Consider the following 24,433-nt stretch of genomic DNA (forward strand, 5'->3'; position numbering starts at 1 on the left):
TGAATTTAAAAGTAATTCTTTTAGGCTGGGGGACTTGTTAGCCACTGGGATAGAACAAGGGTCTTATTGTGACAGCCTTCTACAAATAACGCACTGTTCTCAAGTATACATGGGTTCTGCTGAGACTTCTAAAAGGTTTAAGTCACTAGCTACACTTTTAGGGTAGGATGTCCCTGTTGAGTTTCGGATTCTCTAACATGCTTTTCAAATGTGAATGAAAGGTTTTGAAAGTTTTATATGCAATGTGCTATTTTAAAATCATTTTGAAAAACTATGCTATGTATCATACAGCCTCTTTTTTATAGCTCTCTGATTGAAAATTTTTGTTTTAAGTCATATTCTCCTGGACTTGTACATGCTTTAAAGTCATGTTATGTGTGTGTCATGTCTGCAGAAAACTGCCTGCTCCTTTTGCTGGAGGTAAGAGAAAGATTCCCATACCTGTGCATGGAGCGCTCTCTACCAAAGCACACAGCTTCTTGTTCTATGCATTCATCATCAAATAAGATCTTAATATTTTCCTACTGGTTAACTTCTAACAAAATGTTAGTATTTTGCTATCTTTACATCTTTGTCTCATTTGTGTATCCCGCTTGATCCTGTTTAATTTGGACCTGAAAGCTTCTCCTACTTCTTTACCAGCTCCACCTCTAGTGCACGGAGGGTCCCTCCTGCCTTCCACTGGCTGTTTCGTTCACTCACAGAACTTCACATTGTTGGGAGTGATGACTTCCCTAAGCTGTAAGGGGTCTTCTGAGCATCTTAAGCCAGCGTTAAAGTGATAAGTACAATCATGAGTGCTTAGGGTCTATGCTCAGTATAGAGCAAAAACACTTGATTTCTGCATCTTTCTAAGTAGATTTACTATTGGCTATTCTTGGTGAATGTTGAAAACCAGGTCTGTGCCAGGAGGTCCTAATATTTCCTTAGGCTATTTTGCCAGAACAAAGGGAAAGGCATGTATATGGAAGTCCTTCCTAAACTGCAAACAATTAGGCAGCATTATTTTTATTATTCTTATTTCTAAGTATTTCTCATTACAGATGCGTGTCTGAGTTGTGTAGAACAGGATTGTACCATGGTGAAACTGGTGTAGAGCAGTTTCTAGGATATTTGAGGAGGTGGAAAATGTGGTGACTTTGCCCAGCTCTTCAGCATTAGTGCAAGACAGCTTTGGCAGAGTAACTGTCTTTTCCACTCTCAAATACAATGTCTCCCTTTCCAGAGAGACTACATGAGGCAAGATGTCATAAGTTTAAAACCTTTACATCTGAAAAGAAAAGAAAGAAGTTTTACCTTCAGAACAAATAATCAACTCTTCAGGGACCAGGGGCACTCAAAACTGGCATTTTTATTGTCCTGAGAACTGCAAATTGCTTAAGACCTGGGCTGGTCAGGATGTGGTTCTCAGCTGAGATATTGGCTCCCTGGGTCTCATACCATCCACCTTAGGAAGTTCTTGGATCAGAGACAGATGTAATTATATTGTCATTCTCCCCAGTAAAGCCTCAATGCCCCAACTGATGCAGAATTGGGAAGCTGATAGATAAATCCTTGAGGCTTGCTTCAGAGAACTAAGACTGAACCCCAATTTGACTCATTGACCTCAACCTACCAATTTAAAGTCCAACATTCTTTTCTTTTTGGTGTTTGTGACTATGAGTATTTATGTATCTTTCAATCATCTAGCTCGCTAGCTATGTTTAGTTATTATTACTTTTGGCAGCTGTCAAGAGTGAACTGAGGACCTTGCACACGCTAGACAAGGCTCTACCACTGATCCTCCTCTCCAGTCCTGTGCTGAATATTTTGAAATTGTACTTCTCTCAATCTTAAAAAAAATTCATCAATATTACTGAAGGTCAGCTGAGTGATGAACAGAACCATAATCCCCAGGGGATTCTGCAAAGATGACCAACGTCCTCAGTTTCTTTTTCTCTTTGCTTGATGATTTTTACTGTTCCAAAGTCAGGGTCTTATTATATCACTAAGGCTGGCCTCAAACCAAGGCTCCTTTTCCTTTGTCTCCCAAGTGCTAGGATTAGACATGTGTTGCTCTACCTAGCTGGGCATCTCTGGTCTTAGAAAAAGAGGCATGAGAAATATCACTGCAACATAATGAACAAAAGGCTGCAGACACTTCTGTTGCAAATTTCAAATCATCTGTGGGATTTGTTTTAGGGTCATCTGACTCAGCATCTTCACAGAGCTATAAAGACCAGACTGCCTCCCTTATCTTATTCTGCCTTTCTTGGTGTAGTCAATTTTGATAATACTTTAAATAAGTAGTAAAAATAAAACTTTTCAAGAGACACAACTGACGTTATCTCACTGCTCACTGGTGATGCTTGGAGCCTTAGACAAATAATGGGGGATTGTCCTGGAGACCCATGATAAACTTTGGCCAGTCTAGGGTCACCCTGGATTAGAGAGAGTTTCCTCTCCCACTGCTGTATGGGTGGCTAGGGAAATGGTGGTTTTTGGGTGGTGTGTGTGTGTGTGTGTGTGTGTGTGTGTGTGTGTGTCTTATGTCGGGAAGGAGACATAATTCTGCATCAAGGTGCCTCACATCAGAATCCTATGCAATCCATAAAAGCCACTCTGGACTTACATTTCTATCCAGAGGAAAGATAGTCAGGACACCAAACACATGCCTGCATATGACCATTTATCACAGTGACATTCATATTGGTTAAGATATGACATTGATTTGAGTGTCCATCAACAGATAAATGGGTGACGCCAATACACAATGGAATATTATTTAGTCATAGAGAGGAATGAAGTCTTGTCATTTGCACAAAAATTAATGGAACTGGAGGACATTATATCAAGACATTATATCAAGAAATAAGCCAGGGTCAGAAATACCAAATATTCTCATATACAGATGCTAGAAAATGTCAACCTGAACATACAAAAATCAAGTAAGGTTGGTTTGGAAGAGTTACGAGTGTGTGAATAAAGAGAGGCTAAACTTGATGGCCTGTGCTGTATCCATGTGTCACTACATTGCCCTCATGTGTTAGTGTGCACAATTAACATGCATACCAGCACATGAAACACAGCAGAAAACTAACCCAGTCCATTTGTTGATGTCTATCTAGTCTTTCTTTACATTTGTCATGTGTTCTCACAGTAGATGCCTCAGAAAGCCTGGGAAGCTTCACATTTATGGCATTTTTATGCTTTGGAAAGTTGTTTGACTATTATTAGAACCCATTTGATTGTCTCAGCTGTTTTATTTACTTTCCTTCATCAACAGTCTAATATTAACACCTTACTGTTTTGTCTTGGATGATCGAAGAATTGTGTGTGTGTGTGTGTGTGTGTCTTTGTCATATGTCTGTGCCTCTGTGTGTGATGTTGCTGTGGATTGAAAGCAGAGCTTTGCATACAACCCGGCAAGTCTACTACTACTGACCAGGGATTTGTATTTTTAAGTCTAGCAGTGAGAGGAGGAAGTATCTTTATGAACAGCTCATTCTGAGTAAGTTTTCTCAAGGATTTTATTTCCGTATGCTCTTGGGTTTTACTTTCTTGGAGAGAATTCTCTAAAATTGCACTTTAAATTCCTTTTCTACTGTTTTGCTCCTTTTGGGGTTCTCATTTGTGTGCTATCCTCTCTGTTCATTCTTCTGCAGTTTTGTGTTAATTTTATTTGTATCTTCTATGTAAAGAATAAAGTCTTTATTCTTTTATGTTTTCCTACTGAGTCAGTCTGATTTCCAAAATGGATCTTTCTTTCCTGTTTTTATTTATTTATTTGTTTGTTTGTTTGTTTGTTTGTTTGTTCATTTAAGACAGGGTTTCTCTGTAGCTTTGGAGCCTGTCCTGGAACTAGTTCTTGTAGACCTGGCTGACCCCGAACTCACAGAGATCCGCCTGCCTCTGCCTCCCAAGTCCTGGGATTAAAGGTGTGTGCCACCACTGCCCATCTTCTTCCTAATTTCAGATCTTTCATTTCTATTTAAAACTTGTTTTGTTTGATAATCACAGGATATAAGAATTATTGTGAATCAAATTTCTTTTTCTTTTATGGTTTTCATTCAGTTTCTTTAGTGATATGACGATGATAGGATCTAGGGTGTAGTTCAGGGATGCAGTGCATATCTAGCATACACAAGATCCTGGATTCTATCCCCAATGTTGTCAAAAGACTAATAACATCAACAGTAAGTAAAATAACAATGTTATATTGCTCATCTAGTTTGTTTTGTAAATCTTGCTTCTTCTGTGTATTCTTATCATATCTGTAAACACATAATATTTTTCTTCATTATTATCAACTCCTATTGAAAATGATTTCAGTTTTTTCGTATTGATCTTTTTTTTGCATTTATATATATGTGTGACATGTGTGTATGTGCATACATAAGTACACTGGTATGCGTGTGTGTGGGCAGCCTGAAGTTGAAGTCATGTATCTTTCTCAATTGTTCTACAAAATATTTATGGAAGAAGAACCTAACCCTGAACCTACATTCACTAATTTACTGTCTACTGGTCTAATAGTGAACTTGCCCTGGGATCCTCTGGGATTATAGACTGAGGTCTCCTGCCTTTTATGTGGTTCTGGGGACCTGGCCTCCTATATTTTATTCATAGTGCTTTATTCATTGAGCCATCTCCCCAACCTTATGTTGCTCATTTTTAAAAGAAGTGATATTTGCTAGTGTTTTTAGTTGTTTATTTATTTATTTATTCATTTTGGAGCGAAGAGTGGGAGAGGATGGTTTGCATATTTGGTAGCTATTGAAGTTTTTGATGTAATTTTCCAGCTTGATAGCATTCTAATACTCAAAATTTAAATGGCTTCCATATTGATCCTGTCTGTTTCCACGGCAATGGGAGAAGGTTGCGTTGCCTGCTGAGTCTTGCTTGGCCCTTGTGTTTGGGTAGATCTGGCTTGTTGTCCTTGCTTCACGCTCCACTAGCTTAGCTTGGCTTATTCTGCACGTGGGCTTCTGTGGGAGGCCTCCGAGACCTTCACGCCGGCAGAGTGAAAGTGCTAGGAGGCAAGAGGCAGCTCAGCTCAGTGCAACTCCGCAGACAGTGTTGCTTCAAACTTTCGAAGTCTGTCCCAAAGAGTTTATTATAGGTATACTTTTAGTCATTATATATCAATATTTATTAATTACAAAAGTTGAACAAGGTTTATGCAAATAAAACTTAAGAGGAGATATCAATGTCTATTTGGAAGTAGAACTTCCGTTTTTTTTCATGTACACAACCAACCAATTGGAGATTTATACTACCTGTTTTGCTTCTATTTGTTTAATTCAAACAATTTTTTTTTTAAAAAGGAAAAAAACTAATCAAGAACAAGAAAAACAGATAAAATAGAAACTTGAAGTCGTTGAAGGGTATGGAGGATGACACTGGGATATGGGAAAACTCACATGCACATGGGACAGAAGGGAATTTTGTGAAAACGACGGTGTTAAATGACTTATATAATTAATTCAAAATTCATGGCAATCAAGCTATGCACGATTTACTTCACAGGTACAATAAAGAGATGCCTACAGATTTACATTATTTAAACAAAGCAAAATTTGGTGCAGATTATTCTGGTGATAATCAACTCAATTCCATGAGCACCACAAAGCATGCATTAATCTCTCTGGAGACCATAGTAAGTTAAATACATACCAGGCATGACTACATTGACACTCTGAAAAGTCTGTAAAGATAAACTGACTGAGAAAAAAATGATAAAGGTGTGAAGGAGAATTTGGTGCTGGGAAATCTCCTGCCATACAACTGTGCAAAGGTCACCAGGCCAGAAAGCACTTCTTCCCCAGCCTTCTGGGCAGAACATGGGTTTTGTATTTCTTCCTTTGAAGGAACAACCCTGGGTGTTTAGCATGCCAGGTTCTCTTAGTGCATGTCTGTGACATCTATGACAGAGACACCTGTGCCCCCACAGGCTTGCGATTGCAAAGTCCATGATTATACGCAAGTGTTAATTGTGAGACACTAGTGTGTCTAGTGAATAACAGATCATCTGCCCACCAAAAATTTAAAGTTCAAGGTAAAGGATAAAGATGCCATTCACTCCCTAGAGTGGTCTGTGCTTTGAAGTATTTTAGGAGCTGCTTAGCCCCAGTTCTCAGCAGAAATTAGAGATGGTCAAGTTGAGGCTAGAGATGAAGACTGGGCCTACAGGAACCATGCTTTGGAGCTTTGGTTTTATCCTACATTAGGCACACCAAGGAAGAATTTAGGAGGTGTGGGGATGTGAAAATCAAATTAATGGTTGATAGAGCACACATGGCATCTTGCCTTTACACAGGATATAATCTATCTTATAAGGTTCGACATCTGTAAACCAGTTTGAAATTTTTAAGTCAGTTTTAAAGATCCAAACTAGAACTAATCATACCTACTGGGCAGGATTGTTGTAGCGCTTAGTTGGGCTAACAGATTTATAGTTCATATAGTGTCTCAAAAAGATGTTAAACCCCATAGGTCCTTAGCCCTTAAGATAAGGTCTCTGCCCTTATCCACCTGCTCTAGGCATGCTATTTACTGTCTGTCCCTTCCCTTTTCTATTGCCATACCCAGCCCCCATGGAGACAGGGTCCTGTGTCAGGCTTTCATGAGATTTATAGCCCTCCTTCCTCAGCCGCATACTGGCACTACAGGTTTGTACCACCCTGCCTTGCTGGAAACATGTCATTTCTTAATGCACATTTAATTCCCCCACTAGATGATCTCAACACAATGGCCACACAACATATATATCAACCTGCTTCATTCACAGATTCTTGATATAAGCCCCTTTGTAACCCAGATCATTGTTAGGGCCTTTTTGTGGTCATTCAAGGAGATGTGCAGAAAGTGCAGAGTCCAGAGCTTTGGATGTATTCTTGGCTATGGCTGAGGAGTCCACACAGGTCACTCAGAATTTTTCTTTCAGCTCATACTGGAAACATGGGACCATTTGGAAACCCACGTGGAATCCCATTTTTCATATTTTTGTGCTTCATGTTTATTATTTTGCTGCTAAACTGTCCCCAGGCATAGTTCCTATGGTTCATAGGCATAAGAAGGCTTTGCTGTGGTTTTCAGAGAAAATGTGTTTGACAAGCTTCTATACGTGAATTACAGTGCTGTTAGCCATGGTAATAATGTTAATGAGTTGAAAACATATATATATATATATATATATATATATATATATATATCATCATGATGACTCAGCTGGTAAAGGCACTTGCTACTAAATCTGACCCTAAGTCAGATCCTCTGAACCCACATGGTGGGAAGAGAGAACCAACCCGTGCAAACTGTCCTCTGACCACTAGTGTGGCGTGACAAGCATACTCCCAACAAATAAATAAATAAATAAATAAATAAATAAATAAGTGTGGTTGTTTAATATATAAGCTGAGGTGTGCTAAACTGAAAAATACATAATAATCTTATATATTGATCAGTTGACAAAGATATTGTCCCCAGAATTTGTCAGGATCTAACTCTGTGTTTCCCCCAATGTGCCATGGCTCACTATTGCTACTTCAATGTTTGCAGTGACTGTATATAACTGCCTGCAGATACAAAAAAACAGCTGTGTTTTGTTACCTTCCCAGGAGCTCCTACGGTAAATATTCAAACCAATCTGTGTATACCTGTTGTGAACATAGTCACTACAATATATGTAAACATACACGTATATGTATAGAGTTTGAAAATACAGAAATCTACTAAATTTTTCTTTTATCTTAAAATATACCTAATAGCCTTATTATTAATTTCTACCTTTTGTAAACTAGCCTAAAGGAAGGTGTTTCTCTTTCCCAGGATGCTGGAGAAATGGTTCGTTCCTTTGTTGGTGGTTTGGAACTTGTGGTCAATCTATTGAAGTCAGATAATAAAGAGGTCCTGGCAAGTGTCTGTGCTGCTATCACCAACATAGCAAAAGACCAGGAAAACTTAGCTGTCATTACAGACCATGGAGTTGTCCCACTGTTGTCCAAACTTGCCAACACAGTAAGTAACATCCTGTTTTCACGGGGTACTCTCAAATCACGGTGCAAAACAAGAAAAGTGAAGTCCAGAGATCTGAATCCAGGTTTAATGGCCATTGCTTGTAGGACTGTATTCAACTCATTGAGCTTCCCCAAACTCATGGACACAAAGGCATACATTACAAACAAAATATTAATATGCAAAGTCTGATAAATAATGGTCTTTTTTATTACTTGCTGTTGGCAAGCAAAGTTGTGGCAAATATAAGTGCTGCTATGAAAGCGCTAGCTGTCATTTTCCCTGCCGCTGTCATTATTCTTAGCGTGTAGTTGTTCCTCTCCAGCTTAGAGGCCTGGACTGTGACAGTCTGGAGCTAGAAGGCTTTAACAGTACTATACTATTTATTCAAAACTGTGCCAGTTAGAGAAGGGCCTTGAGATAGTGACTTCACCATGCCCAGAGGTGTCTATTTGAGCAGAGCTAGAGTACCAGTTGGCAGCAGCAATACAAAACAGAAATGCAGTCACTGGCAGAATAGTCAGTGCAGGACACCCAGCGTTTCTAAGAGAACCTGTTAGATGCAGAGGACACCAAGTCCTCTGTGTCAAGAGAACAGGACAATGGATAAACCACAATATACTCAGTTATGCTATTCCTCTATGAAGTAATCTATGTAAAAGTCAAGTTTACATAAAGAAAATGTTTACATAAAGGACAGTAGAAAATCAAGTGGATGCCACTGTATGGGCTGCCCTATCTTCTCCCGTTCAGAAATTAAGGTGATATTTTGGGGGTGTCTCTACAGGTAAAAAGCACTTGCCACTCAAGTATGAGAACTAGAGCTCAGATCTCCAGCACCCACAGACATGTCAAGTGGATGTATTGGCCAGTCTGTTATCCCAGAGCAAAGGAAGCAGAGATGAGGGATGCATATAGCAAACTGGCTAAAGAGAATAGCTAATTAAGTAAGACCTGGATTCAAGTGAAGCGCCCACCTCAATTTATAGAGCCAAAAGTGATCAAAGACAACACCCAATGTCCACCTCTGGCCCCCAGGTACACCTGTTTCCCACACACACATGTATACCTATACAGATGCAAACATGCATGTATGCCACGCACATGCAAAAAAAGTGCAATGAGAAATAAATATAGGTTGAAGGAGTAGAGTTAATCTCAGCCTCATGTAATCTCTACGGTGCACACTCATTTCTTCCCCTTGTGCAGAATAACGACAAGCTGAGGCGCCACCTGGCAGAAGCTATCTCACGCTGCTGTATGTGGGGAAGAAATTTATCCCAATCAAATGAATTTGTTCTTGAAGAGTATCCAATATTCTAGAAATATTTTTATTACTAAGTAACAATAATTCATAAGTTCTTTTATATTTTATTGTATATGCACATGTCTGTGTTGTGTATACATGTGCGTGTGTGCCATGATGTACACATGGAGGTTATATGACAACTTTCACCATGAGGGTCCAGGATGGAACTCAGGTCGTCAGTCTCAGTGGCAAGCCATTTATCTACCGGTCTCTCACTGGTCCTGATTTGTGAGGTTTTCTTATGGGAAATCAAGCTTCCTGGAGCAAATGATCAATGCTAGACATTTGTCTCATCTTTGATTGTGTTGTTTACATTCAGCTATAGAAAACTCAGTAAGGCTGGGCCCTTTAACCTCAAGATTCAGGAGACAGAGGCAGGTAGATCTCTGAGTTGGAGACCAGGTAGGAGACGAGTTCAAGATCATTAAGAACTACATCATGATACCCTTTACCAAAAAAAATTTTTTTTATTTTTTAAAGAAAGAAAACCCAGATTCTAGTTCCTAAATAGCCACTGAGTGTTTCTGCTGACTCCCTGGCATCTTAGTGGGTAATAAGTATGGACTCAGCCTCATGGAATCTGTACGGTGCACACTCATTTCTTCCCCTTGTGCAGAATAACGACAAGCTGAGGCGCCACCTGGCAGAAGCTATCTCACGCTGCTGTATGTGGGGAAGAAACAGAGTGGCCTTCGGTGAGCACAAAGCGGTGGCTCCATTGGTGCGTTACTTAAAATCTAATGACACCAACGTGCATCGAGCTACAGCTCAGGCCTTGTACCAGCTCTCAGAAGATGCTGATAACTGCATCACCATGCACGAAAATGGCGCTGTGAAGGTACGCTGTTGGAAGTTGGTACTCTAGTGCAAGTTTGCAAATGTTCTACTGAAAGGGGGCTGGGGAGATGACTCAGAGGGTAAAGTGTTTGCTTCAAACTGCTCAAGCAGGGAGACCTGAGTATGGACTCCATGAACCCATGTCAAGGCCAAGTGTGGTACTCTGAGGAATTGGACGGTAGAGACAGGCAGATCCTGGGGACTCAATGAAGAGTCAATCTAGCTGAAATGTTGACTTTAGGCCTTCATGAAATATCAACTTCTGACCACATATACACAAAGAATAGAGCATGCCCCTGCATATGGCATCCCATAATACAGCCTTTTACTAAGAGGGCTGTTTGAATACAAAACTGTTCATCAAGTCACAGCTGCATCTGAGCTCTGCTTATCATGATTTGTATTATAAATATATGTGGAGATGGAATTTCCTTAATCAGAGACTGTGTGGGGTCTTAGTAAAAGAACCATTCCTGAATTTGAATTAGATTAAACAATGTATAACCCATGAACATTGATTAGCATTCATGATTCTCTATGAAACAGTTTCACTAACACTTAAGTAAATAATAAATGACAGATACATCCATTGCCATCCATGAATAGCAAGAGAAGTGACCGGAATGATTCTAGACTAAGGTTGAACAGCTTTGACATCCTAACAAAGGATTAATCCAAAGATAAATAAATTGTTTAGTTTTGTTTCTGCATCTGATTTTATATACTTTTAGATAACATATACTTATGAGAGACTTTCACACAGACTTGAAGTATACATATGTATTTGAACATTTTGATGCTGATCCATGTGAGAGTGCTCAGGTGTGTGACACACATCTAAACCCAGCATTCGAGAGGAGGCTAAGGCAGGAGGACCACAATTTTGGGAATACTCTGGGATAAGTGGTGAGACTCTGTCTCAAAATAACAGAACAACCACGCCCAAAGAAGCATAAATAAATAAATAAATAAATAAATAAATAAATAACACATTAAATCTTTTAGACTGCTCTGACCTATATAAAAAACAATAAAAATATTCTGTTTGTAACTTGTCCCCTTACATAACATAATTTTGTTTGACACATTAACTCTGAGCCTCTATCAACCAGATGCACTTGCATTTGATATTTTGACAAGAGTGAGAAACCTCTAGTTAGTCGTCTCTATCAAATCTAGATGTGTCGGTGCAAAACATTTTATGAAGAATAATACTTCTAAAACACCAGCTGCAATTTTCAGTCAATTATTTTAATTTATCCTTCAAACTTTCTATGGTTAAAAAAAAGATGTTAATGTTTTTGACATTAAACCCAAATTGCATTTAAATGTGCCAATATTTCCATTATAAATATGTTTTATGACACATGAATTAGATATATGTGCTTTTTCAAGCAAAAATTAAAAGATCTGGCATGAAAAGTAACTTTTTAACTAACACATTTTTAAAGTAGATCATAAAAAGAAATCAGCATGCTAACTCAGGTGACTTCAGGCTGACATAAGTGCTGTCCCTTTATATGACTGCATTCACACTTTGAAGGGAGAGATGCCTGATTTTCAGTCATGTGTCCTGCAGCTGAGCAAAGCTTGTACTGCTCGTGATGCAGAAGGATACAGGCTTTAAAAGCTGAAGCTATAAGAGTGAGTAGCCTAGGAAGACATCTGGGCCTGTTGACACAATGGCTTGCACAGATACAACTCTCAAAGATTTCTTTCTGACACAAGACAATAGATCAAGACAGTGATCTGATGGTTTAAGGATGTGTCCTGACCCTGTGTTCAGTCACCTGTACACTGCAAGTGTGTTAGCAACAGAAGACAGAAAATGATGAAGACAAGACATGAAAGACAGCAAAGACATATGCTGGGCTCAGTGGGCTTGGAGCCTTTCCTGAGAGATTCACAGGGAACCTTTCTAGAAGTCTCATATTTGCATTTTTACCAAAGGGTAACTGAAGAGAGCAGAGTTAGGAGGAGAACAATAAGTTCACCTTAAATAGTAGCAACGTGTCAGAGGAGATGATTCAGCTGGTAAAGTACCTACCATGAAAGTATTAGGACCTGAATCCAATCTATCGCACCTATGTAAAAGCTGGATGTGGAGTGCAAGTCTATAACCCCAGCGCTGGGGAGGTAGGAATGGGCAGAGCCCTGGACCAGCTTATTGGTCAAATTGATGAGCTCTAGAGTCAGGAGAAACCCTGTCTCAAAATCCAAGGTGGAGAATCAACAAGAAATCACTTGACATTAGCCCTTGGCTTCCATGTGTGTACACATGTATGTGACCCCAGATGTCCATGTGTACACACCCATAAAAACTTACACATACACCACACACACAAATAAATACAAACATAAGATGATAGAAGGCTGGCTTTATATGGAAGGTATCAAAACAGATGTAGACGGTCCAGCTAAGCTGGCCTTTCTTCATTCCCACCCTGCCCAGAGCACCAGACCTCACAGAACCTCAGGAGAAGGATGTGCCCCACCACTTGACTTTATAGCCCATAGGTGTGGCTTCATGGGAGCTTCAGATTAAACAGTTTAGGAGCTATTTTGACATAGCAGTAAAGGAAAGCCTCTGTTTGAATTCCAACCCCATGGTAATAAAGAGGATTCCAATAGATGAATAAAACAAGAAAACGTTGGTGTGTGGCTAGGTGTTTCAGGTCCATGAAGTAACTATGCCACGTTGCCATGTTGAACACGCAGCAGCTGCGGTTATTGTTGTTTTACTTTATGCCCACTTAAGCTTCATTCATTCTTGTGTTCAATTCTTGGCTGTTTTCCTGGTTTGGTTTGGTTCAGTTTGCTCAGTGAGTGACTGAAACTGTCTTTACCCGATGTTGTAAGTAGGAGGCCAGGAGATTGTCATCACACTTCAGGGAGGCACGGGGTCATGAGTAAGGGTATATTCACCATTTTTACCACTCAGTTTAGAGAAGCGTGGGGAGTGGTTTTGTTCTTACCTTGGGGACATGTAAACTCAGAAGAGGACCTGTCAAAAAAAACTGGAAAAGTTAACCGGTTACCCAGGAGTTCTAGGACCAAAGGATGAATGGCTTTCAGAGGGTTTTAGGTTTCAAATCAGTCAAAAAATGTCAACAAAGATTTCCTAATTCAGTTATGCTGAAAAATAATTCTGTGTCTGAGGCTTCCTTGGTTAGGACCTCTTTTAAATCTACAAATGACTCCCTGCCCTAAATGTAATGGGATGAGAATCACTCAGCCAGACCTCTGTGATTCAAAGGCATGTATCTATCATTCCAACCTTCTGGCTATGGATGCAGACATCTGCTGAGCACTAGATTGAACATATTGAAAGTCAGATGCATCGTAGTTACTTCCTAATTGGTGTGGTCTCATCTTGAGGTGAATAAGAAATTGCAGAGGAAATGGACAACACTAGCCCCTCGCCAAGGCAGAAAAAAGGGATAAAGTTGAAGGCAGTGAGCATCTATGGAAGGCATTGAGTCTCTCCCATGGTGGCATGTCATTTGTTTTCATAAATGTTGTACCAGGCAAGCAAAAGCTGCTATGTGGCTATAACATGGGGAAAGGAAAATGAAAAGAAATTGCAGAAAAAAATAATCAGAAATATGTCACATATCAGCAGAGAAAGTCAGGAGCAATTCAACTTGGACAGAGCAAAAATGGTTACCTTGGCTACCTCCTAAACTCTAGTCATGTGATAGCCAGAGAGCGAGAAGAAAGGATCTAGAAGCTGCCCCATGGTTTTGAAGCCTAACATGGGGAAAGAAAAGCGGCACCTTTTATATGAGCCAAGTGCAAGGACTTTAGAGACAGTTCATGTAGGGATCCTCAGAGCCTATGTGATTATAGACTCTGTGTGTCTTCTCTCCATCAAAACTCTTAATTAAACATTATCATTTCAAACCATTTCCCCATATTTCAGATATTCCAAAACAGAAGAATTGTCCACTAGTGTAGGAATGGCAGGTCTAGTAAATACACACCACATAGGGACATTTCTCTGATTAATGTGTTTACTTTGTATTTTAAAATGTGTTCAATTTGTATTTTCACTTTGATTATTATGAGTGTTCGGTAAGATTATATTCAAATTTAATACTGTTTGCATCAGATGTTTTTCTTATTTCCCTTCTTTAACTTTAAGAGATTTTTTTTTGTTTTGTTTTGTTTTTCGAGACAGGGTTTCTCTGCGGCTTTGGAGCCTGTCCTGGAACTAGCTCTTGTAGACCAGGCTGGTCTCGAACTCACAGAGATCCGCCTGCCTCTGCCTCCCGAGTGCTGGGATTAAAGGCGTGTGCCACCACCGCCCGGCACTTTAAGAGATTTTTATAGCACGATTGAAGGATAATTGCCAGAAGCATTCATATGTTTAAAGTGTGCACTCTTATAAGTTTACACACACACACACACATACACACACACACACACAGACACACACACACAAGGTTCTCCCTGCCCCTGGGGCCAGACAGCATGTTCTTGGTGTCTCTTTTGTTTGACTTTTAATCAGCTTAATTATTTTCACATTCATCCAGGTACTTACAAGTATTAAGAGTTCTCTCTTTCTTCCTCTCTCCCCCTCCCCCGCCATGTGTGTGTGAAGGAGGGGAGGCAGAGAGAGAGAGGTCTATGCATGTGCACATGTATGTAAGGGTCTTAGTAGATGGTCCATGGATATACATACAGAGGTCAGAGTTTGATGACCTTTAGTGTCATTTTCCAACCCCATTGTTTGTTTATAGATGAAGTCTCTATGTAGCTCTGACGTGGCCTCTATGTAGACTAGCTGACCTTAAACAGGATATGCATTCTGCTTCTGCCTCAGGATATCCAGCTTTAATCTGTGGCGTTCAGTACAATGCAGGCTATTATTGCAACTTTCTTGTATCTGTTGAGACTTGCTTTGTACACTAATGTGTGGTCAGTTTTGAAGAAAGTTCTAGGAGGGGCAGAGAAATGTTATTGTTTTTACCCTTTACAACACCTCTCATCAAGAGCCTACTCTATCAGTTACCACAAATACATGAATATATTTTAAAGCAGGAAAATTCTTAATCAAATCAAAGAAATAAAATTAAAAATCTAAGTTCCAACTAGAAAAGCAAGTATTAAACCCACCCTCATTGTCTCAGCATAACATGAGCAACAGCATCAATTTTTAAAGCCATGTAATATGTTAGGATTGAGAACACATATGATATTCTTATTATAATTGGAACATTGTCCACAAATATGTGTAGGTTGTGTTCTGTGGCTCAGTATGTCGGTGTTTCCCACAGTGTGATCAACAGTCTTACTTGCCTGGAAGCAATATGGAGCTTGCTAAAAAAGAAAAAAATGCATATATGTTGTTTACTAACCCACAGAAATTTCAGTGTCAAGAGAACTAGACCAGTTTCTCCATAGGTCACCGCACCATGTTTCTTCAAAGGAAACAGTTAAAGGAGCCCAGAAAGGGATAAATCTTCTGAAGAAAAAGCTGAATTCATACAGTAAGGGTTGATTATGCATTTAGACTGTCCCAGTGTGAGATATCATGAATGTACACATGGACTTAGGGTAGGCAGGAAGTGGAAGAACTTGGCTTCTCAGTATCTGTGTGTGCAGTCATTTTAGGCTATTGTTTTATTTGCTCCTTGTAAAATATAAATAAGGAGAGCATGCTACTTAAAAATGCTCTCTTCAAAGCTGAAAATAGGAACAGATAAGCTCTGGAAACAGGGTACTACATCCCCTGTCAGTCTGACTCACATTACCGTTGAAAGGATTTAAAGGGAGATGGATGTGATGCTATCTGACGGTCTTGGTCTTCTACAACATCTGTCCTGTTATCCTGGGAACAGGAAAACACAATGGCTAGTTAGTGGACAAGGCCACTGTGGCTTGGAGGCAGCTGGCATAGGTTCTCCTTGCATTAGACTTCTGCTGTTGCTCAGATGGCCAAGGACTGCAGAGAAATGTTGCCACGTCCGTGCTGTTCATTATGGGTTCACGACAGCATGCAGCAATCTCACCTGCGTGCTTGTTAGATGCGTAGACTCTTGGCCCCACTCGCCTAACAGATTGAAATTAACACTTCCATGGAGTTCCCAGACAAGCCACATGCAGCCAAAGTTGGAGCAACACTAGACTCAAGAGATCCTGTCCCTTACACAACTCTAGACAAGGTTATGTATCTACACTAAGTGTTCCTTCCATGGCTGGAGATCAGAAATCCAGACTCACACATATCACTTTTTTTCCTGCAAAATTGACTTGATATATATGAAAGTTGACTTATATGTGTACCACTAAATTAATTTTCATGTTTGCCAGACTTTTTATATTAAATAGTTTTTTAAAAATTTCTAGTTTAAAATAAGAAAGTGTTATCATTGATTTCTCTAAGTGCTTCTTAAATATCTCATATGATTATCCAAAACTACCTATTAAATGAGTCTCACAAGACTTTGATTCAGTAAAGTAAAATTTCTTTTTCTGGTATTATTGACATATTTCTTCATATCTCACAGAAACATTACTTTCTTGTAATGGCCTAGAATTTGATGAGCTTGTCCACAATTAGATTATTAATCTTCTTAAATAATTACTGTTCTTTTAAACTATAATTTTAAGTGTCAAGTTCTTCAACTACCTCTTAGTAAGAACAAATTCAGGCACAACCACTTTCTTCCAGGCAGCTGCTTTTTCCTCTGTTTTTCTGGGTACCACACTACAGCACCCACTACAATCACATATTGTCCAGACAATGCACATATGGGTTACTAGCATGGCTTCTCCATTATTCATTACCAGTGGTTCAGGTGGTCTTTTTCTAACCCTTGGAAGTTTCATGCACAGAACTGTATGTTGATAGGTGGTTTCCATTTTATTCCAACACCTTGTTATCATAATGAATAGTTTCAACCTATTTTTTAAACTGTTGCACTGGATTCTTTTCTATTTTTTCTATATCATTCCACTTTGATATCAAAAAACAAGGAGAAGAAGTATGGATTTTGGGTTGGCTGGTAATAAATAACAAGTTCTATCCAGATTCGTGTTTATAACAACCACCCGCACACTATCATCCCCACATTTGTATCTCTAGCTTGTCCTCCTGAGAAGTGTTAATATATGTCAGATGGCTTTCATCATGTCTTCCACTGAGTTTCTTTCAGGCATTCTTAACTAGAGGGATACATGCTTGATAATTAAATGATTACTTATTCCCAGTGCAGTCTGATTTTTCATTCTGTAACATCCTCACCCCATCCCTCAGATTACATGCTAGTACCAAAAGCTTTAGGGTTTTGCCTATGATTGCCATATCTCTTGCTGTTAGGATAAGCACTGGTTTCTAATTTGTTCCAAAAAAAATTATTTAAATTTATCTTAGATACCATTCTCTAGTTTATTCTAGAGAATATATAATGTGCTACCTTAAACATAACCACACTCACTGTTTACAGATTCTTCTAATAAGGATTCAACATTCTGAGGAACTTGCTAGTGAGTAACTTTTATACACTTTTGTACAAATCACAAGAGTAGGAGTGAGTGTGCTGCCAGGAACACTCTTGGCATGCTGTCGTGGATGTGATGAGCAAGTAGTGCTGGGCATACGCCCAGAAGCAGGGCCGCGGTCAAGAGGCATGGGCATAATTAGTTTTAGTAATTAAGTGATTTTTTTACTCTGTTATTTCATGCCAAATGAGAGCTCAAATTAGAACTTAGATTAGAAATAGTATTGCTTTTTCAGAATTTTAGTTAACTGACTTGCTTTTATCTCTCATTATTATTTAAATTTAAAGACTTCACTATGGATAATTACTTTGGGGACAACTATTTCATGTTTATCCATCCAAACATGATCCACGGCTTTATAGGCTCTTCCCTTGCCTTCCATCCCTCCTTCCTTCCTTCTTTCCATCCATCTGTCTTTGTAGATGTTGGTAATTGAACCCAGGACCTTGAACATGTTAGTCAAGCAGTCTTCCACTGAACTACACCTCTGGTCCCTACAGATATTTTTCTTACAGACAGTTTTATGTGCTCTTCAGTTTCCTGTTTATTCTATCCTTCAGAGGACAGAATACAGCTGAGTGCCTTAAGAGCAGGTCTACTTCAGAATGGGGTCTGGCTACAACTTTACTGAAACCAGAAGAAAACACACTACTTACTATTTGTTGTCAAGAATAACCACTTAGCTACTTGAGAGTTCTAATCAGTAACATGTTGGCTGCACAGGCAAGAAGATCTTAGTTAAATCCACGACACCCATGAAAAAATATCCTAGGCATGGTGATATATGCTTGCAATCCCAACACTAGGGAGGTAGCACCAAGGAAAAACCTGAGTCATCTGACTAACCTGCTGAGGCACCTGTGTGAGCCCCAAGTTTTAGTGAGAGACCCTTACTCAAAGAACAAGGTATCTGACTGCTAAGGAATGACACTCGCAGTTGACATCTAACCTGAATATGCATCTTGATGATAAGAACTATCTGGCAAGAAGGATAAAACTGGACTTTGAATTAATTTCTGTCATTGTTCCTCATAGAAATACTAATCAAAAAGACAGATTTTCCTCTGACTTCCTAATTACTGTTTGTCTGAAAAATAACAAAAATATGGTTTAAAGTTTCAGTTCTTGGTTTTAGCTAATGTGATGAGCAGAATAGTCCTCTTACAATTTATTGTCCTTTCTTCTTTTATTTATTTTACTATTTTTTTTAAAGAATATTGCCCTATTTGCCAAAACTAACCTCAAACTTGCCTCAGCTTCCAAAGCAACTTGTATTAGAGGGACCTATCAATGTATCTGGCCTCTCTCTCTCTCTCTCTCTCTCTCTCTCTCTGTGTGTGTGTGTGTGTGTGTGTGTGTGTGTGTGTGTGTGTGTGTGTGTGTGACAGGGGAAAGTTTAACTTAAACAAATTGTCTCTGGTGGTTATAAGCAGATTCCTTCCTGAAGAATGGAGTGCAGATAAGCTTTTGTGTTGTAGAAGATGCAGTGCCCCATCACTGTGCCCCACCACAGAGCCTCATGGCCAGAGCCTATCACTGGACTCTGTCAACAGTATTTCAGATTAAATGAGTGAATAAAGAAGTAGACAGGGGCCCAGTTACATGGGGGACTTCAAGGTCAACTAAACATCTACATCACAGCAGGGAGGCAATCCTATTGTGTTTTCAGAGGATAGATCCCAGGGGTGAGAGGAATGAAGCAGGTCCACCCAGGAGATTGATGCCCTGTCACTGTATGAGAATAAGGTAACATAAATAAGCTTGAGGGTTGTGTGATTTTCCTGGGGAGATGTGGAAAAAAAGGCTATTAACCCCCTCCCCCCAACAGTCTACTGATGAGACTAAGAAAGGATTCTACCAAGTCTAAGTAGTGAACCAGTTTGGTGTTTGCAGTGACTCCCGAGGCAGCTGCAGCATCTAAGAGCCCCACCCATCTAGGGCTATGAACTCCTTGCACTTGTTTTCCTAACCTTGGGGCGGGGTCTGTGAACTCTGTAACTTGGTCTTTCTTGACTAGAATGCGAGACCCTCTTCCCTCTAAGAGTGATAGCCAGAAAGGGTCCCAGAGACACCGAGGCTCCTCTCCCAGAACTGTCTTGTCTTATATGTGATTTCTCTGGGGGCTTGTGTGGAGCAACTGGGGTGTCTGTGTTCACAAGGTGTGATTTACGCACGGTGGAGAAAGACACAGACGCATGTGCCCTCTATGACAATACCGACTAACGGTATAGACAAGAAAAAAGGTAAACACTTTTCCAGAAGGAAAAGTCACAACTTGGAGAAAATGGGGGTCCTAAGGTCACTAAGAGACAAACTCGGGCAAACAGTCTTCATCTTCCTTTCAGCTAGTGCCTGGGATAGAACAAGAAATAATTCTCCACTCAATAGTAAGGTCTTTCTTAAGTAGTTTCCACTGCACGGAGGGAAATAACCATAGAGCTAATACTCACTAGCAAGTCTATATTTTAGGAAAGAACTTGAAGTCACAAATTATTCGTTTGATGAATAATTAGAAAACATTAGAATGTTAGGCTTAATCATGAGGAAATTTTATGCTTTCCTTTAATCACCAAATACTTAATGGTTGATATCTGTATGCTAAAATGCATGTTTCAGATTAATCTATCTTTGAAAGAATCGCAATCAGTCATCACCGAGGTTGGTCTAAGTGCTTCGTTCTTGTCTCATTCGATTTCCACTACCCTCGTGACACAGGCATCATCTCCACTTTAGAGATTGAGGACTGTATCTGAGTGTGCAGATGTGTATCTACAACTGCAGCACACAGGAGACTTAGCTGGGAGCATGCTCCAAACTCAGGGTCTGTCTTGTCTTGTATAATGATTTCCAAGCCAGCCAAGGCTATTTAACATGACCCTGTCTCAGAAACAAAAATGAGGGCCTTTGAGATGGCTCATCTGGTAAGGCTCTTGCCGCCAAGGCTAATGACAAGAGTTCAACCTCAGTTGCCATATTCAAGCTGTGGCATGCATGCACACTCCACTGCCTCCACCAAAAATAAAAAACAAAAACAACAATAAAAGGAAACAAAACAAAATGAAAAGTGTAAAAACAGTAACAAACCAAAAAGAAAAAAAATAGAGGTATAGTTTAAGTTCCTTTTTTTGTTTTGTTTTGTTTTTGTTTTGTTTTCAAGACAGGGTTTCTCTGTAGCTTTGGAGCCTGTCCTGGAACTAGCTCTTGTAGACCAGGCTGGCCTCAAACTCACAGAGATCCTCCTGCCTCTGCCTCCCGAGTGCTGGGATTAAAGGTGTGCGCCACCACCACCCGGCTTTAAGTTCCATTTATACAGAGCAAGATCTATACTGCAAGCAATACAAATGACTCAGAGAAGCTTAGGAATCGAGGAGAATGTTCATGGGCAGGAAACTACAGAGCCCTAGGAAGGTGCTGGGATAAGGGACTTGAAAGGCTTTGCGCAGCTTTTCACACCTGTTCTCCCTCCTCTTTCATACCTGACCCATTTTATTATTTCTCTGCTGATTGGCTTTCTCTCATTGTCCAGTGCTTCTCCTGAAGTTAGACAGTCACCTGAGGTGGCTACACACTGTTTTATGGATAATTCAAAATTCTCAAAAGAGAAACTCTGATTGGTCCACTGTAGGTAAGCTATTCACTCCTTGTCCAGTCAATTGTGGAAAAGAGAAGCATGATACTTTACAAAATACTTTTCAACACTGGACAGTAGGAGAGACACACAGAGCATCAAGGCCATTTCTCCTGAATGGGAATCTGAATCCATGGAATCTGAATTCTTAGACCAAGTGTCAGAGACATTCTCCATCTTCTATTGTGCATGAGCTAGAGTGTTTTAGAGTTTTCATGAGACTGTTGCACAGACAGTATTTTACCTAATACTTCCAGAATGTTCTAACTTTTTTTAAGATGACAGATTCTTGCTGACAGCTTTGGCTAAATTTATTATTTTATTTTTTACTAAAGAACTCTTATATGACAAGATTCATAAGTTAACTTGTTATAAATTATAAATATGAAAGGTGATTATAATTTGTATTGAGAATACTCCAAGCCTGGATTGTAATAATAAACCTCTTTCTTTTCTTCCTCCTCCTTCTCTTTTTCCTCCTCCTTCTTCTTCCTCCTCTTTTTGCTCTTTGTGATTCTATGAGACATGCTATTTTATCCTCAACCTAAATTGTAAGAAAAGATACTCCTTCACTCTTTAAATCTATGCTACTCAGTCTTTATTTTGTGTATAAACCTGTTTTCAAAATACTTGTTTCTGTGGGGATTTCAAACCTGGCAGGTTAGATTCTCTTTGACATCTACCACAGTCGGCTACAGACTCAGCTGAAACCTGCAGATTTATCTGTCAATCACACCAAGCTAAGAAAGCTTTGTATCCCCCAGTAGTGACTAAAAGTGCTAAAGACATCATCAGTCAGAGCTTGGGGCTGGTAGAGCCCCAGAGGAATAACAATTACTCAGCATGGCCCTGGGTTCCATTCCCAGCTCTCCAACAGTGAATGAATTCAATCCACCAGGTTGCATTTTAAAAAACTTTATAGTAGGAATGTATACCCCTCATCATTTATTTCTGTTCATTTTAGAAGAAACTACTGAAAGCTTTACAAAAACAAACCACTTCATTAGAGTTATGTAAACCACTTCTCAGGCAGTGAAGCCAGGGTCTGATGCTCAGTCTCTGTGCTGAGGTTGTGTTTTCAGGGGCTGTTACTTACACATAATAAGGCTGTTCCAGAATCACTGCCAGTTAAGGAAAAAATTCGGGCCTGAGAATATTGGATTCCATAAAAATATGATTTTGTGTTGGAGAACTGTTCTCCTTCTTAACATCATCATGTTACCACAGCTAGGAATGCTGGGCTGCAGCAGAGTTTTTAATCACAAGTCGAGGAAAATGATGGTGTGGGGAAACTGATCTCATCTGAACTGCAGTCCACGATGCCTCAAATTTAAGTAGGTTTGGGTATCCGGCTCAGGATTTTGTAAGACGATGCCGGTGTGTGTCAGACAGGATCCTTCTGAGCTACGTGCTCAACAACACTAGTCAGTGGTAGCTGTGACCCATGGACAGACAGGTTTTTGTTACTGTTTTAGATAATAAATGACCCAATTCAAAGAAATAAAATCTCAGCCAGCTCTGAAGAAAGCATCACTCCCCACAAGGAGAGACTATTTGGGATGGTCAAAACCTATGCAGAAGGTGCCAGAGAACAAGCTTATAGCTGTCTTTCAGGGGAGGGCACCCTGCTGATTACATTGACCAATCAGGAAGCCAGCAAGTTGAGGAAGCCCTCAGAAGTGACAAAGAAGGAAGTTCCGTTTCCTATCACCATTTTGCTTCTGTTCTTATCTAGCTTTCAGGAATGTTGGCGGTGTCCTTTCCTCCCAGCCTGGCCCTTTGCTAAACCACAGAGCAATACTGACAGCTCCACATGACCTGGCTACACAGTGCATCTGTCTTGGAGCTTGTGAGGAGTGTATCCTCTTGGTTAGAAACCTCCAAAATGCCCCCACAAGTGTTGTTTTTCACTTTAAAAAACATTATAAGAAAAAACACTTTCACTTTAGTAATTGGCTGCTTCTGGGCCCGTGCATAAAGGCAGGAGGCCAGCTCATTATTCTGGCCCTCCACTGACCCAAAACAGTTTTCTCCAATAAAAATCTAGCCACAGATGCTGAACGTAAGATTTACTACCAATAGTGATGGCGTTCCAGGCTTCATGAATAAGCAGCTTTTAGAACTGAGAAAATAGCTTCTGTTTTCCCTCAAACACAGCAATCCTTTTATATACCAAAAGTAAACAGGGCATGAATTAGCACCTTGGAGTCTTTAGTGTGCCAGAAATATGCGTGCATTAGCAGTCCCATCTAAGACTCCTTCTTTCCACCTTTTTCAGGATCAGTCAGGTTTTATTATTTAAAAAACTAAAATAGTCTTAGTGGGATATTCAGGAACTTTGTCATCTGTATTCTCAGCCTGTTGCTGTGGTGTAAGATGTTTCTTTTTTAAAAGTCTTTGGGCACAAATATAAGAGTACAGGTGCGAAACAAAGATTTCACTTGAGGAATCAAATTAATTCTGACTCCCACAAACGTGTAAGTGGAAACAAGTATATGCTAGGCTTAAGAGTAATTGAACATGGGTCAGTGAGATGGCTCAGCAGGTAGAAGTGCTGGCTGCTAAGTCTGATGACCTGAGTTCAACCCCCAGGGTCCACGCAGTAGGAGAGAAATGACTACCTCAAGTTGTCCTCTGAGCCTCACTTGTGTGCATTACATAGCACATGTGTGAATAATCACACATGCACTCTCTCTCTCTCTCTCTCTCTCTCTCTCATACACACAAACACAAAACAAATATAATAAATGTTTTAAAGAGTGACGGAGCACAAAGGCTTGCCCTGATGGACTTGTTTATTCCACAGTATGTACTACAATTCCGTTCACCTATAAATAACAGCAAGCAAAGTATTTCCAAAATTTTTGTTAGTGTCTGTAGATCAGCTTTAAATTTGGAATCTCAAAAAAAAAAAAATGGAATCTTTAAGGAGAAAAATAACTAGCAGAGGATCCTGACACTCCTTCCCCCACAATGAAAACCAGCGTTTAGTGTGATGGCCTGGTCTGTTTGTCCCTTACACGATTTATGAGAAATAAGTTAAGCCATTGAACTCTAATGGCTTTGAGTGGCAGTGTTTTTACTGGGCCACCTTTTCCTGACTGTAGGAAACCTGACCAGATTTCTGTGAAAATAGATTTTCAAGAAATTGTTTCTTA

At 39.7% G+C, this 24,433-nt stretch overlaps 1 protein-coding gene across 1 annotated transcript in view; it reads left to right on the forward strand.

Annotated features, from left to right (window-relative positions):
• Odad2 (outer dynein arm docking complex subunit 2) overlaps positions 1 to 24,433 on the forward strand; it is a 162,067-nt gene that overhangs the window by 109,528 nt on the left and 28,106 nt on the right. Inside the window, 2 exon segments of the mRNA XM_038335418.1 lie at positions 7,810 to 7,998; positions 9,921 to 10,142. Coding sequence (XP_038191346.1) covers positions 7,810 to 7,998; positions 9,921 to 10,142 — 411 coding nt within the window.

Source organism: Arvicola amphibius, chromosome 6 (genome assembly GCF_903992535.2).
Source record: "Arvicola amphibius chromosome 6, mArvAmp1.2, whole genome shotgun sequence".
NCBI lineage: Eukaryota > Metazoa > Chordata > Mammalia > Rodentia > Cricetidae > Arvicola > Arvicola amphibius.